The 15,823-nt window shown below is 50.2% G+C and overlaps 1 protein-coding gene and 1 long non-coding RNA gene across 5 annotated transcripts in view; one reads left to right on the forward strand and one right to left on the reverse strand.

Annotated features, from left to right (window-relative positions):
- The window catches only part of ERI3 (ERI1 exoribonuclease family member 3), a 97,043-nt gene that overhangs the window by 57,188 nt on the left and 24,032 nt on the right, over positions 1-15,823 (forward strand). For all 4 annotated transcript variants that reach the window (XM_048944381.1, XM_048944382.1, XM_048944383.1 and 1 more), the window contains exon 7: positions 13,792-13,891. In XM_048944381.1, the coding sequence (XP_048800338.1) occupies positions 13,792-13,891 (100 nt within the window). The remainder of the gene's footprint in view (positions 1-13,791; positions 13,892-15,823) is intronic.
- On the reverse strand, positions 207-1,227 carry LOC125693025 (uncharacterized). The gene is made up of 2 exons (XR_007376966.1): positions 1,103-1,227; positions 207-796 (listed from the first exon to the last, which is right to left on the reverse strand). It is a non-coding gene; the product is annotated as an uncharacterized LOC125693025 (long non-coding RNA).

Below are 15,823 nucleotides of genomic sequence, written 5' to 3' on the forward strand. Positions count from 1 at the left end.
AGCAGGAAAGGAACCAACAAACTCGGTGCTGGCCTGAGCCCAGGCGGGAAGCAAAAAGATCTCCAGCAAACCTGGGCTGGTCAGAGTTGCTAACGAGCCTTTTCTTTGAGCAATGTTTTACATTCTTTAAAGATTGCAGGGAGCTCTTGGGGAGAATCTGCTAAAGTAAATGGCAGAGTCAAGTGTGCCAGCTTCTTTCTTTCCCCTTTCTTTTTCCTTTTTTTTTTTTTTTTTTTTCCTCTCCCCTTTCTTGGTTCTCTTTATTATGTGGAGTTGCTCTGGCTCTTTCTCTCACTTCTGTTTCTCCTTTTGTTCTCTCTTTGTCTATTTATCACACTGTGAAGGTTGAAAGAGATGTTATTAATCTGGGAGAATGAAGGCAGGATTAGTGGTATGAATCGGATTTTGAGAGCTGTAATGATAGAAAGACTCGCTCTGCTGGCGGGCTGCGTGAGTTTGATAAATGGGGAGCACTCCAAACTGACTCGCGCCTTCCTCCGCACTGCTCGCTTTGCCCGCTGGGGCGTGCCATGCTCTCAGATCTGCCAGCCATCCCACACCGCTCCTACCTGAACCAGAGCAAAAAGCCAAGGGTAAATCAGAGACAAATATCTCCCATTGCACTTAAAGAGATCATTTCTTTCAACATCTTTTTCAAACAGAGTCCTGTCAAGTTCTTGGACAGCCTCATTGGTGTGTAGGTAGGATCCTTCTTCATAGCGCAGCTCTGAAGCGCAGCCCTGTGTTACTGCATCCTACCAGGGCTTTGCAGGAAGCAGCACGAAGAGCTCCCAGCCTGCAAGGCACAAAGAACCAGGGCAGCATCCAGAGAAATGAACAGGACCCATCAACTCCAGCCAGGAAGATCCATCACCACAGTCACCCTCACCCACTGGAGCCCATTCCTCACTTAGGTCCATATGACACCCTACAAAGCCTTCAAAGCTGGGGACACACCCAGCAAGTAGAGAAGTATAACACTGTAGTGTGATGGAAAACACAGTGACAACAGTAGAGTAGCAGAGTCCCAGGCTCCAGCAAACAAGTGTAAGCCCAAGTACAGCAACCACAGACACAAAAACAAGGGAAAAAGGCTGCATACCTTTAAAAGACCCCAGGTAAGCAGGGATCTCTAACAAGCCACCCCTGCCTCTCCCCTGCCAGCCCTTAAATGAGGGCTGGGAAGGGGTGGAGCCAGGATCCACCCCTTCCAGTCACTCAAGTGCATTGCTTACACCTGAGCTGCCCTGGGTTGGCCCTGCCTTCCCAGCAGGTGCTCTATCACTGGTTCAGGCTGTGACTTAGCGTTTCCACTACAAGGGGACATTGCACTTTTAAGCTGGTTGATGAATGCAATGTTCACAACTCTGGTCCTGTCCCTGTTGCAGTGGTGTCGACAAGCATTCATACGTGGAAGCTGTGCCCTGCCCTGGGATCGTCCTGGTGGTCCTCAGCCTGTGTGTGACTTCTGCCATACCCATTTGGATTAGCTGCTTGCTTTGCAGCTGGGTGGGCTCTTGTGGTCCAGCACAGGAGCATTTTGCTGAAGTGAGATGTTGCATGACGTTTACATGCAAAGTGTTGAATAGGGGCACATTGCTTGTGCCTGCAGGACCGGGGTATGGTCTTGCCCATACAGAGCCTGCCCAGAAGTGGGAGCGGGGCCGCAGACAGCCCAGAGTTGTCCGTGTTCCTTTAACTGCGAGGTAATGGACTCCCCCACGCTCAGGCTGAGTTCTCCTCCTGCATTTGCGGCAATGGTAATGATTGTCAAGGTAGAGCTAATGAGACGTGCACATCTTTAAAGGATCGTGGCTTCTGAGACAAAATTAAAAAAAAAAATGGAAGGGAGTGGGGGAAGGAGAGAAAGTCCAACTGCTCTGCTTCAGCCAGAGTTCTGCCTGTCTTGCACAGCCCTGGGGACAGAAGAGGTAGAAAGTGGGGTAGGAGAAAGATGTACATGGAAGAGGACATGAGGAAATCAGTCTGCACTTCCAGGCACGGCAGACAGTGCTGTCTGAATGTTGAAGAACTATAATCCCCCCATGCCCTTCCTGCAGTGGAAAGGAGGTGGTGGCTGGGGAGGTCAGACAGGATCTGAACCTTTGGGAAGGGCCAGTGGAGAGTCAGGGATATTGCATGTGGCACAGTGTGATCGCCAGCACTTCCATCCCCTCCCACTTTCAGTATTTCAACTTCACAGGTTGAATTGGTTCAGAGAAGCCCAACTCAATGAGGAGAGAAAAGATCAGTCAAATATTTCTTAAATCCCGTCTTTAAGAGCTAAGTGCTTGGCTGGAGATTTAAGGCAGGTAATGAGGCTCTCTTCAGATCAGCTTGTGATGTGGAAACTCCAAGATTGACCGGGCTGCAACAGGAAGGGAGCTGAAGCGCAGTGGGGATGGAGTGGCTCGGGATCCCCGTGCCCAGCACTCTGCCCGTGGTCATGCCATGCCCTGACATCATCTCCCTCACCATCCTGCTCTGCTCTGCTCCAGGCAAGAGCTGGGACTCTCCGAGCTTCCCTCTTTGTATCCAGATTTTTAGGCCTTCTGTTGTTAATTATTGAGATGTAATAATGTGATTAGTGCACTATTAAAAAAATCGCTGATATGATTACCATGGATTTAATATCACATGATATATCATTACATTGTTACGTGGTGACAGATGTAATTGAAATACACTTATTGGAGCCTGGGGTCGTGTTTCATTCAATCACAGGAGCACCTCTGAGGGGTAGAACAGAAATGCCTTTAAAAAAAGCATCAGGAGAGGAAATCGTAATGAAAACAAAGAATCTTGCAGCCTGCTCAGATTTTAGGCAGCTTCTGCCTTGGCTTTTTCTCCATGGGAATTTAGGAAGGGTCAGGTTAGGACCATGGTGATGGAGCAGCTGGAGAAGGTAGGTCAGCCACGTTGACAGGGCAGTTGATAGAGCAGCCAAGGAGACAGGGAGGAGGACTTGTAGGAACCTGCACTCAGGTGTTGGGGAGGCCTTTTCTGGTATCACAGAGAACAGCAGATATCTGTACTGCGTTGTCCTTGGCAGGAGCTGCAGTGGGCTCTGCTACAGGGATGACCTTGGCACAGAGATATTTGCCTTTTGGCTGGGACACGGTGTGGGCTGCCACAACATCCTAGCAAAGGAAGCACCAAGACCCAGCACTGTGCTATGCTGCTGGTCCTGGAGCTTCTTAGCTGGGAAATGAGCAGGAATTGAAGTCCCCTTCCCCAGTAATGGGCTCCAGTGACAGGACATTACCTTCAGAGAAGTTGGGGCGCTTGGGGCTTGGCTTGTGCCTAGCCCTGAAATGGTGCAACCCTCAAAATGGGGCTCAACTAACAAGGTGCTGTGCTTATCCTGACCCTCATCTAAAACAAAGGAGAAAGAATTTTCTAACTGAGAAGGAAATGGCAGCGTGGAGACATCTGGATGTTTGCATAATGGTGTGCAGGCAGCTGGCTTCATGCATTTGGCACTGCATTGCCCCTTGCATCTGTCCCAGGAGCTGGGCTACAAACCCTGTTGATGCTTCAGGGGCGCTCCTGCTTCAGATAGGCATCCAGTTCTGCCCCACTGGAAATGGTCAGTGTTCCTGTTGTGAGCCTTTGCTTTGCCAGGAGCTGTGGAAATTCATTTCCAGCTGGTGTGGGAGTGCTGTGGCTGGGAAGGCTCTGGCAAGCATCTTTCTTTCGAGGTTAAAAACATAATTTCAGTCTGACCTCTGAGTTTCGGAGCTTTTGTTGGTTTTCTCCACCCCCAGATGATTTTTGTGTGTGATTTTAAAATAGCCTTCTTCTCTTGGTTGCAGCTAGCTGATGCGTCCGCTTCTCATTCGAGGATTGTTGTGTTTTATTAATGCTGTTATTATTCCATTACTGTCATTGTGCTCTTTTATAGCAAATAGCTTAATTTAGTTGAGATACACAGATGCTGAGAGTTTAAGTGAAATCTTCAGCACTTGGTATGCTGGGTACTGATATTCCCTAAGTACTTTGATATAAACCTTTCGCTTTAAAACAAATCAGCTGCCAGGGGTGTGCTGGGTGGCAGGGATCTGGGAGGAGGGGTGGATGAGTGTTTATCTCACGCAGAGAACCCTGGCCATAAGAGTTGAACTCGGTGTTCCTTATGGGTCCCTTCCAACATGGGATATTCTGATTCTGTGGTTCTGTTCTCAGGAACAAAACTGAGGATTTCACCACCCAGGGAGGCTGTGTTGGGGTTCTTGCCCTATAGATGTTGCAGCACAAAGGAAATGACACTAGGAACATTGCCATTTGGGGGCTCACTTTTCATTTTGGCAAGGGTGGCAGAACATGCTGCACTGCCTGCAGCTGAAGCTGTTTGACCGCTGGGAGAGGAGAGGGGCTGAGGGCCAGCACTGATGTCCAGATGACGTAAGGGACAAGTGACCTGGGTGCTTAAGCCTCTCTGGAGGTGCAGTCCAGTCTCTTGAGTAGCTCAGGTATTTTTGAGATTTCACCTCTTAGTGCTGACAGATGTTGATCTGAAATGTGTGCTTCTTTCTTGGTGCCTCTGGGCATTCATTAGTGGTAGTGATAACGGTTCCAGATTGCCTCCTATACCTTAAAAATTAAGGAGGAAAAGCCAAAGCCCCATTGCAGTCCTCTTATTTGTGCACTTAACTCTTACTGCCTTGGCAAAGCAGAATGATGTGGGTGCAAGGAATGAATATGAGCAGGGAAAAACTAGAAAGGAGCAAAGTAAAATGGAGCAAATGAGTGCCCCAGAGGTTAAGATGGCAGCAGTGGCTCAAGGGGAAGTGTCCTTGTCACCTGGCTGTGGCCAGGAGGGTGCTGTGTGCCTGCAGAGTGAGACAGCTCCAGTTCTGAGAGTGCTCCCCCTTCTCATGATCCTCAGTGGCAGGGATTTGGCTTGCCATTTGGGTTAGGTGAGGCGACCGGTTCCTTGTGGAGTGGGGACAGATCCCCTGCTGACCCCTGCTGCCGGTCCCCAGTGTGCACTCATAATAGCTTTGGCTCCATGCGAAGTTGTCAGGATCATTTTATCTCCCTGCTTTGAGGCAGCTTTGTGGCTTTATCTGGCTTTCGAGACGACCGGGAGAGCTAACAACATGCAGAGAGCATCCTCTGCGGAGGGGACCTGGAGCCCAGTTTTGCTAGAGGTCTGCTTTACCACTTATGAGAAACGAGTTAACCTCCCTTTGATCTCAGTTCACGGCTAACCCTTTAACAAAGTCCTGGATGTGCGAGGAAATCAATACTCAAGGCATTGAATTTAACACCAGCCATCAACTCAAGCGTAACACACACACTGGCTGGCTGCGATTACAAGCAGTGGGCTGGTTTGGAGCTCGTTTGCCAGCTCTCTGGGGTGCACAGGGCAGGCGGGTGTGCTCGCATGGCTTGCTGGCACTCAGGAGGGGTGAGAGGGACCTGGCTGTGCCCCGTCCTCACGTCGCCTCTGCATCCTGCACCCCTTGTCCTGAAAACAAAAAGATGTTGCAAGTTAAAAGTGGAACAGTAAAATTGTTGCTGTTTGCTGTTCTGTCGAAAGCAGGGAGCATTGTTTCTGCCTCCCACACTGCGGGGCCCCCGCCTGCCTGCTGCTTGCACCCATCAGCGCTCTTAGAGCCACCTCTGCTTTCACCTCCCCAGCTGTAACTCTGACCTGAGTCAACAGACACGGGAAGAGCTGCTGTGCAGATGATCCAGGGTGAGTTCTGCCTTTGATCAGACAGGTGTCGTCCGCAGGCAGTGCCTTGTTAACTCACCTCAGTGCTCCCTCCCCACTGCCATGAGGCCTCCTGCGTGGGCAAGGGATGTGGCCACTGCCCTCCTAATCCTTACTGATCTTTTCCCTGGTGCCTTTTGCCTTGTAGTCTCCCCTCTTTCTCTTGCTGTTCTAGCTCTGTCTCCTTTGAGTGGCTTCATGTCCTGGGGGAGTGCTGAGAAACTTCATTCAGTCCTTGCAGCTCATAGGTCCCATAGTTCTGTTGAGTTGGTGCTGGGCCAAATCATACAATCATTTGACTTGGAAGGGACCCTCAAGAGCCATCTAGTCCAATGCCAGTGAAGAGGGACACCTACATCAGGTGCTCAGCCTGACCTTGGCTGTCTCCAGGGACACCTCTCTGGGCAGCCTGTGCCAGTTCCTCACCACCAGTCTTATTATACAAAGCTTGTTCCTTATATCTAGTCTGAATCTACCCTCTTGTAGCTTAAACTCATTTCAAATGTGAAGGCTGCTTTCTGTTTCTGCAAGTCTGCTGTCTGGGAAGAGGAGGTAAGGAGCTGCAGGGTGCAGGTTTCCATGCCCCTCTGGTGAGAAGGACCTGCAGGATCAATCAGTCTCCTGCTTCTTTCCCATCTGACAGGGCCTGAGTTGTAAGAACAAAATACTTGTCCTTGGACCTCCACAGTCCCAGACTTCCTTATTTCAAGGCCAGGAGGGATGGAGCCGTGGGCAGCCTGTTCTGGTGGGTCACAGCCAGTCCACGGCAGGGAGTTTGGAACTGGCTGGGCTTTAAGGTCCCTTGCAACCCACACCATTCTGTGATTGTATGATTTCTGGCGTGTTTGTGCCCAGTAGCATGACCATCAATGGATATGGCCCTCCGAAAGCACCCAGAGCACTTGTGTGCATGTCTGCTGTGGACAAATGGCTTTGTTTTGCACTGGGAAAGCTGGAGTCAAAATGTCACATCAGTGCTCGCGCCAGAATAGATTGCTCCTTGCAGAGGGCAGCATTTCTGTCGCTGGGTTTTGCTTTGAGTTTCCCAAGCAGAACCATTCCCACACAGTGAAATGTTACAATATTTTGGCTTTTCCATCCTGATTTAGGATGAAGGGAAATGTCAGAGTGTTAGTTTGTACCCCAGGCCGATTCCCAGCGCCTGCTCCCACCACATTTGATCCGGGCTGGCTCCCACCAGGTGTGTGGAAATGAGCTGCAGCCTCATGTTTCTGCAAAAGCTTCTCGGAGGAGATGGCAAAAGGGTCAGAGCGCCTCAGGAAATCTCCCTCAGGCGATGTGCTGTCACATCTCACAGCAGACAGACAGCATAACCTTTAGGGCATGGTGAGGGGCAGTGTTTTCAGCTCAGAGCTGGAGAGCTCATTTCTCTGACGCACCATTCCTGCATCCACCTGAAATACTTTTGTCATAACCCATTATGGCCTTAGTTGAAACAGAAAACAGCTGGGGAACCGGTCCACGTTTGTCAGACACAACCATGTGGAGCTTTAGGGCTGTGTGTGGGGCACGGCTGCCCCTGCAAACTGGAGCCTCTGAAGGCAGCACCGTGCTGTGGAGCAGCGCAGGGAGAGCGCTGGGTCCCCCCTCCCCTCCTCCCCAGCAGTACATAATGGCACTTTTTATTTAGCTATTATTTCCCAGTGGCAGATATCTCCTCGGCTGTCTGTTTAACTAACTATCTTTATCTCATCCTCCTTCTCTGTTTGATATAGTTATAGATAAGCAGATAGCTACCTTAGTAAATAACATGTTTTTAAGAGACCAGCGATATGGTTAACATAGTGCAGCAGCTGTTGATTTGTCTTTCACTGTTTGTTGGTTTTTTCTTGGTTGTTTTTTTTCTTTTTTTTTCTTAAGGAAATGCTTTAAATAAGGGATACTTCATCTATTAAAAAAAAATACACTTGTAGCAGCTGCTAAGCCCATCCATAAGCCTGCTTTACGTTGTATTTGTGATGGGACTGACAGTGCATGGAGGAGCCTGATTATACACAATTCCATTTTAGCAAGCCCTGCGATGTAATTTCACAGGGCGATCAGTGTTTGAATGTAATAGCAGCCTCTGCTAAGGTGTCAGAATATTAAAGGCGCTAATGGAAAAGCTCCCTGGTACACAAGGGGGACAGCATTACAGGAGACGTCGCAGATGGCTGGGCACTAAACTAATGGGGCAGGATCCAAGAAGGGAAAAAAAAAGCCTCGAGAAGGGAGAGCTCACGGGAGCACGGGCACCTGCTTCCCTCTCACACGGAAATTAAACAGTGAGCGAGGAAGAGACGAGCGTGCGTGTGTGTAAAAATAGAAATCGAGGGGGGAAAATTCCCCCTTCGAAAGGGATTGGGTGTTTTGACAGTGAACCTGGAGCCAGCTCTGCTTTGGCAGGGTGTGGGGTTCGATCATGGGGATGTGTGTTTGGGGGCTGGAGGAGGAGAATGAGGTGGTGAACAGTGGCTTCGTGCAACACGGCCAAACAGCAGCTCTTTGGTGGCTTGTGATCTGTGAAATCCATGGAGGGAGATATGTGTGCAGAGTGCCCCACTCATCTCTGTGCTCACATCTGCAGCAGCTGATGGTCTGATTTCAGGGTAGTGCCAGCCTGTGCCTGTGTCCCAGCCCCACTGCAGGCTTCTTCCCCGCCTTGGCTCCCATTTTCCCAGGAGCAGCCGAGGAGAATCTGACTGGTCCCTGCTCAGCCACCTGGAAGGGGATGTGACTGTGGGTGAAGACGTTGCTGGGTTTGGCTTCATGTCATATTCCTCACCTAGCCCACCTCCAGCATTGCTGCTCCCCGACTGTGTGCACAGTCCTATTTCCCAGCCCTGCAGTCACCCAGAGCCGTGGCTTTGTTTCTCCTGAACCCCAACCCAAGGCTTGGACCCAGGTCCCAGAGGCCTTAACCCAGCACGTCACCATCCGCAGAGCACACAGCAGCTGAGAACATTTTATCCGGGATAATCCTCAGCCTGGGAGCAAGGCAGAGACTTGTTCAAACACATGGGAACGTGAAGCCTAAACTGCTTGGCACTTTGACATGGTGGAGCCAGGCTTGCAGGCCTTGCACAAGCCCCAGCGCCTGCTAATCCTGCAGGGCTCCTGCTGTGGGTTGGATCCATCCTGCTCCTCCTGAAACTGAGTTAGAGCAGTGAATGTGCATGCTATTGCTGGGTTGTGGGCAGACAGACTGCTCGGGCACACCTCTGGATGGGAAGGCCCATGTGCCTCAGTTTCCCTTTGTGAAGCAGGAAAGCCTTACCTGCTTGTGCTGCAGGGCGTTTGGGCCCGTGGTGGCTCTCCCTGGACAGTGTCAGAGCCCAGCTGCAGGTTCCCCAGGCTATATGTCCAAGCAGTGCTGCAACATCAGCAGTACTACAGTTTCAGGGTGTGTGCACTGTGTGTGTGCTACGATGCTCTCGTGGACAGCAGTCTGATGGCATGGGCTGCTTGCTCCAGCAAGGAGAAAACACACAGGCTGCAGGCTGGGATCTGTGGGAAGCAGTCCCCATCGATACAGGGTGCTGGCTGGGGGTTACTGGTGAGTTCTGCAGCCCCTCTTGCTGCTGTATTGATGCAAATGCAACGCAGAGCCCCGTAAGTCAGCCAGGCGCACGCAGAGAAAGGCAGGGATGGATGGAGTCGGTGTCAGGGCAGCAATTGCTTATCATGCCTTATCTGGGAATATGAAACTGTATTGCATGACATCCAGAGGCAGGCTGAATAGATATGCCAATTCATCTCGAGCCCGGGCTTTGACAAGCTAGACTGCCCTTGTTGAAAGGCATCAGTCAAACAAGAGCTGCTGGCTGCTTTTCCCTTTCTTATACTTTCCCTCGCTCTCGCGCTCCGTCTCCCTCTCTCGCCACCTCCCCTCCCTCCTCCTTTTTTTCTAAGCTGTTTCCACACCAAATTGAAAAGCTTTGGAAATAATAATAATAAAAGCCCCCCAAACTAATACCGTTTTAAGTACCCCCCTCCCTCCCCAAATGGGATTGATAAAGAACCCCAGTGTATGAAGGCATGTTTAGATAACATTGAGAATATTATAGCGGGTGAGAGAAAGTAGGGGAAAAGCTTCCTGCCGCGTCTAAGCCGGGAAAAGCGACGGCACCCTGGCTAATACGAGTGTTTAATATTTGATGTGTTGGGATAAAGCAGGATCACCTTCGAATTGAATTGAGTGTCAGAATGAGAATCTATTACTGAAATTCTTGTGTGATTTGACAGCAAAGCAGACGATGTTATTCTTCACTAGTTACCGCAATCTTCTCTCCTACATCACTTAAATATTTTTTTCTTTGCTTGAGTAAACACACATTATCCTTTTTTTCCACCCCCCTTTCCTTTTTTTCTTTCCCTCTTTTATACTTTTTTTTTTAACGTTTTTTTTCCCCTTAAATCAAACCTGCCTTTCACAGGGCCGATGGAGCAGATTGTTATTTCTTTATTTGTCCTATTAAATGGAATTCCTGATCGTTTAATCCCGCTTTTGTAAGTGATTTAAAAACACTTGAAAAGCTGTGAATGCAGCAGCCCTGCTGACTAAACTGCTTAACAGGGACACATTGCACCTGGGCTGGTGCGGCATGGGGGAAATTCCTTGCCTGCCTCGGCCAGGCTGCAGGGGATGCTGTGCTGCAGAGTGCTGGGGGACCAGCTTTCCTCCTCGCCCTCCTGCTCCTTACCTACTCCCATGTATGTGTTTTCAGCCCCAGCCAAGCTGTGTGGTTTGGCCTGGGTGGTGTTCATTTGCCCTTTCATCGCGCTGGTGAGTTTGCATGGCAAGGAATCCCAGCAAGATATTTCCTGCTCCCCTCCTTCCTGTAGCTTGCAAGCAATAATATGGGATGGACAGGGACCCACTGCCCCAAAGGCACTCTCAGCCCCAAAGCCATAGGACAGAGTGGCACCAAGGACACTTTAAGCTCTGTTTCAAATCCCGCTTAGCTGCAGGCTCGACCTCCTTTTTCCTTCCAACACACAAAGTAATATAAAACCCTGACATCTCATCATGGAAGCAGCAGAATGAGGTGGGTTCGAGGGAAATGCTTATGTTGGGCATGCGGTTGACATGACGAGGGGAAGAAGATGCTTTTGCTGTCGCAGAGTCATTTTCTCTGTTGCAAGGATGTCAGGGGTCAGCCTCAATCCGCGGGCTGCTGTGCATAGGGGTCCTTCTCCCTCTACTTCCCATCCCCATCCATCAGTATCTCCTCAGCCCACCCCGTGTCTTTGCTCCTGGGAGGATTATTCTGAAAGGAAGTACTTTCTCCCTGCGTGGTACATATGAATATTAAAATTACAGTTAGCGTGTTAAACGTTTAAAGACACCAGATGGGTCATGGCATCGACATGGCAGAAAGGACAGGGAACATGGCACTGCCAGCCCCTGTAAGGTGTCTGCTGAATGCTGCTGAGTGCTTCCTGTGAATAAATGATGGGGCATCATTGAGCCCACTTGGATCCATACATCAGCTTGGCATGTTCCAGTACAGGGAGCACACAGCATCTCCATGCCCCAGCCTACTGTACCCCGAGTGCTGTCCCATAGCACCTCCCTGCTTTGCTTCCCCCCAGCTTGAGCATCCTGCAGTTATGCACGGTGTGAGTTACCCAAGGACTTATTCCCAGTCCTGTTAACGGGATGTGGATTATCTGTGGTGCTGGTTGCATGCGTGGAAATAGATGTCTAATGTCGGGCTGCTCTTAGCTCCCATTTATCAAGGAGGATCTGCTTACCTTTGCTTTGAGATCCCTGCGCCAGGGAGTGACCCAGGGCAGTATTTGTGAAGTGCTGCGTATGCCTATGGGATTGTGTAAGTAAATAAATATAATTAATAATCATCTGACTTCAGAGGAGCATTGGCTGGGAGGTAAATGCGGCCTTCACAGAATTACAAACAGAATCAGGAATAAAGGGAGAGAATGGATTGGAATGGAAATAACTGAGTTCAGAGTGCTTGAAAATGATTCTGCAGGCATGTTGTTTTGGTGTTGGGTAGCCAATCAGAGGGGCTGAGTTCGTATTTGAATCAGAATTCTGACCCAAAATATTTTACGAGACCTTTTGGAAAAGGTACCCATATTTTTTGTATAGTTCAAATGGAGATGAAAACAAAATCCTGCGGGGTGCTGCTCTCACCTCATAGGGCTCTGCTTGGTCCCTCCAGTGAGGGAGGAACAGATGGGTGTGATTTCCTGGCAAAAAGGGCAAAAAGCCACTGGTGCTGGCATTGGGACCTTGTGTCGGGTGCTCACTTTAACAGTCAGAAGAAGAACTTTCCTATTTAAAGATTAAACGTTGTCTTTAAATATTAAACAGCAAAGCTCTTCGTTCTTGATTGTGTGGCTGCTGCCGGCAGGCGGCTCAGAATTGCCAATTTTAATTAAAAAACTTTATTTTCGAATACAATCCACCACTGGCAGAGCTCCTCCCTGGCCAGGCTGGCTGCACTTCCCCCGGCCCGGCTGCTTTCTGCCTGCCCACGAGGTGACAGCAGTCACTGCACCGAGTGTGAGCGGCCTCAGCCGGACCGATCAATGCCCCTGGCACTTCCTTCCAAAACCCCAGGAAAAACAATTAAAACCCAATCGATCCTGCAGACAGCTTTGAATATGCATAAGTGCACACTTGACCTTCAGTGGTCAGGCCAACTTCTAGCCGGGCTGCTTAGCTAGTTTGCTCAGGTAGCGCGGCTGTACCAAATGACCTTGATTAACAAAGCAAAAGTGCTATGCAAAAGAGGTGCTGATCTGGGAGATCTAAGGTGTGGGCTTCTTGTTCTGTTCGCAGCAATAAACCCCAATTTTAAGCAGGAGGGAGGTGAGAAGGATGTGAGGCGCTTGGCCGATGGGTGTTAAGGCAGCCTTACCCTGTGCATGGCTGTGGCTTTGCTGAGATGATGTTGGAACGGTTCTCCTCACCAGGAGCCTGATGCTCTGCATTCACCCGCTGCAGCCCAGGAGAGGGAGCCAGGAGCCCCAGGCAGAGCTGCTGTGTTCGACACCCAGACCCCCAGAACTGGGTATGGGGCACAGCATCCCGACCAACACACGGCCACCAGCAATCCCAGCAATGAAGTTATCAGAGCGTGTTTGTTGAACGTGTTGTGTACACACAAAGTGTAATTTCAGTGAATTATGCATAGACTTAATTAGGAGTTTTAATTGCTAATCATCTCCCAACAGGATTAGCAATGCTGTCTATTAATTATCCGTGGAGCCCTCTGTTTTGCTAAGGCAGGAGCAACAAGGCAGCGTAAACCGTTACGGAGGCCAGCAGTGAATTCCCAGCCCCAAAGCCATGGCTCCCATGGGGCAGCCATGCAGCAGGGAGCGGAGCAGGGGCACTGGGGGCAGCCCCAAAAGCAGGCTTTACTTTTGGAGTCCTGCTGCTCCTCCATGCAGTGACTGTATGCAGTGATGATCCCCGCTGCGGGAGGGAGATAGGCGCTGCGGGATTGACCTGATCTCATCTGGGGACAATGGCCCTCACGGCAGCAGAGATAGCACTGTGTGAGTTGTGCTAAGCCCACGTGCTGTTCTTAAGGCTCACAATGCAATTGTGAGCTTAATTCCTCAAGATGAAGGAGATAGGGGGCTCTCAGGCTGTAATTATGGCTGCATGCATGGTGCGGGGCTGGCCTGCTCTCCCACTGCTATTGTCCAGTGGGGCTGTGCCACTTGGGCAGTGGGTGCTGCTGCAAGAAGCTGTGGGGCACGAGCAGATTCTGGCTGGGTTACGGGCTCTATGGGGCCCAGCGGGGTTTCTTCTAGAGGTGAAGAGCCCAAAGGCTGTAGGAGTCCCAAAACACCCAGTCATGGAGCTGGGGGCTGCCTCAGGACCCCCACAGTGACACTCCTGTGCTAGCCTCAGTGTCAGGCCCTGGGCATCTCTGAAGTGGGACAGGCCTGCACCACCTCCTGGAAAGTTTCTTTAGGGGCAGTGTCTGGATCTGTGTTGAATATTGGGGACACAAACACACGTGTGCCCTCCAGAATGTATCTCATGTGCCCCATGCAACCTGTGACCTTCTGCTTCTCTCTTGCAGGCGTACAGCTTTGCCATGGGGAGTTGGCCAAAGAACGGACTCTTAGACATGAACAAAGGACTGAACCTACAGCACATAGGGAGGCCTCACAGCGGGATAGGTAAGTGACCCAGTGCTGTGTTCTGCCCATCTCCATGGCTCCAAGAGCTGCTGAAGGCCAGCCAGAGGGCTGCATGGCCTCTGGCTGGCAGAAGGGAAGAAGCACCAGGTTGTGCCTGCAACACGATTGGAAAGGGGGAATGCATCCTGGCTCTTAGTCCCCCTGGGGAGTTGCTCCAGGGGTGCTGCAGCTGAGAGGGGATGAGTGCTGAGCTGGGAGCTCTCCCTGCTCTGGGATGCTCTGAGGACTACAATTGTCTTTGGGGGCAGGGGCAGTGCAGGCTGTGGGATATGTGGGCAGCAGGGTTCTGGCCCAGGTTCACCAGGCTGTGCCTCAGAGGGCTGCATCACACTTGCCTGCCTTGTGTCTGCCTTCCCTCTGCCTCCCAGCCCTTCATCCAGTGTGACTTGAGAGAAGTAAAGTTTGCAAGAAGGTAAGATTTACTTGGAAAAGTCACCTGCTACCTGGGCCTTGAGGAGGCTGTTTAATATTGTTTCAAGACTCTAACCATTAAACTCTCCAATCAATCCAAGTTAAGGAGATGAATTATTTAAAGCTCACCAGCTTTTAATTAGCAAGCTCCTTTTGAACTATGGATCTGGTTGCATTATTGACAGAGGTAGCATTAAAATTTGCTTCCTTGCCTGGGAGCAGAGTTGCCTTGCTGGTGTGCCACACTGGCGGTGATGGGGAGCAAGCTGGGACTGTAGAAGCTGTGTTCTGCCTTCTTTTGGGGCTTGAATCTTTCCTAGAGACTCTCTGGGGGATGCAGAGTTGTTTTATGCCTCATCTTTTGTTTTATTTATGGTGAGAGTGCTCTGTTGCTGTCATCTCCTACTCTGACAAAGCTTCCCTAGTTATAGAGTATCATCTGTCTGCTCTTGGTTTCTGCCCGTGTTTATCTCAGTGCTGTCTTGCTCAGGTATGTCTCTGTCTGATTGAGTTGAAAGGTGCTGCTCACCTGCCTCTCCACTCCAGTCCTTTAGGAAGGCTTTGCTGCCTTGTCCTGGAGCAGGCATGTGTCCTGCAGAATTTCCTGCCCTGGGCTGCCCCTCCCTTCCTGGAACAGCCCAATCCATGCCCACTTTCCAGGGCTGCTGTCTCAAGAAAAGAGCTAGGAACAGCTCAGCACATCTGCTTGCCTGTTACTTTACATAGCAGCAAGCCTGGACCTAGCTGTGGCTTTGGAAATGCTCCTGTGTTGTCTGGAGTCTCATTATTCCTTTGTAGGGTCCTGGGGTGCAGCAGGGTTGAGAAAGTTGGGGGGCAGACTGGGGTCCCCAGGGCTGCCCTAGGTGGGGGTCAACACCTGCTCTGATGGTTGCTGGTGTACAAAAGTGTGCAAACCAGGGAGGGCTGAGAACTGAACAAAGACATGCATAATTTCCCCTCTGGTTCCAGTATGGGAACCTCAGGGCTGGATCCTATATGGGAGCCTCACCTTGTGCAGCTGCCGCGCACGGGCAGGGAGCTCATGGTGAAGCCTGGTGGAAATCCAGGGCCACATCCCTTGGGAAATATGGCTGGGGCTTCCCTGATGGCTGGAGGGAGCTCTGTGCAGTTTAGGGCAGCAGATCCCTGCAGTGGCAGTGGTGCAGCCTTGCTCTCACATCGACGTCTCTCTATGGAGTTGCAGAGACTGATATAAATCAGAATGATTAAAATCACAGGTTTTAATTGAGATTTAAATCAGCCAGCAGGGCACCTGCTTTCAGTAATTGATTTTCTTCTATATTCACACTGTTTTTAACTGTTTCCCTAAAGAAAGGTCATGTTTTACTGACCAGCACCTATCAGACTGTGTTCAGCTCTCCCAGGGATTAAACCTGGTTATTCTTTCTTACATTTAATGCAGTATATTTTCTACATTTATTTTAATCAATAATGTAACATAGTAAGCCTTTACTCTTAGTTTTTAGATTGTCATTATGT

The sequence above is a fragment of the Lagopus muta genome, chromosome 5 (genome assembly GCF_023343835.1).
Source record: "Lagopus muta isolate bLagMut1 chromosome 5, bLagMut1 primary, whole genome shotgun sequence".
Classification (NCBI taxonomy): Eukaryota; Metazoa; Chordata; class Aves; order Galliformes; family Phasianidae; genus Lagopus; species Lagopus muta.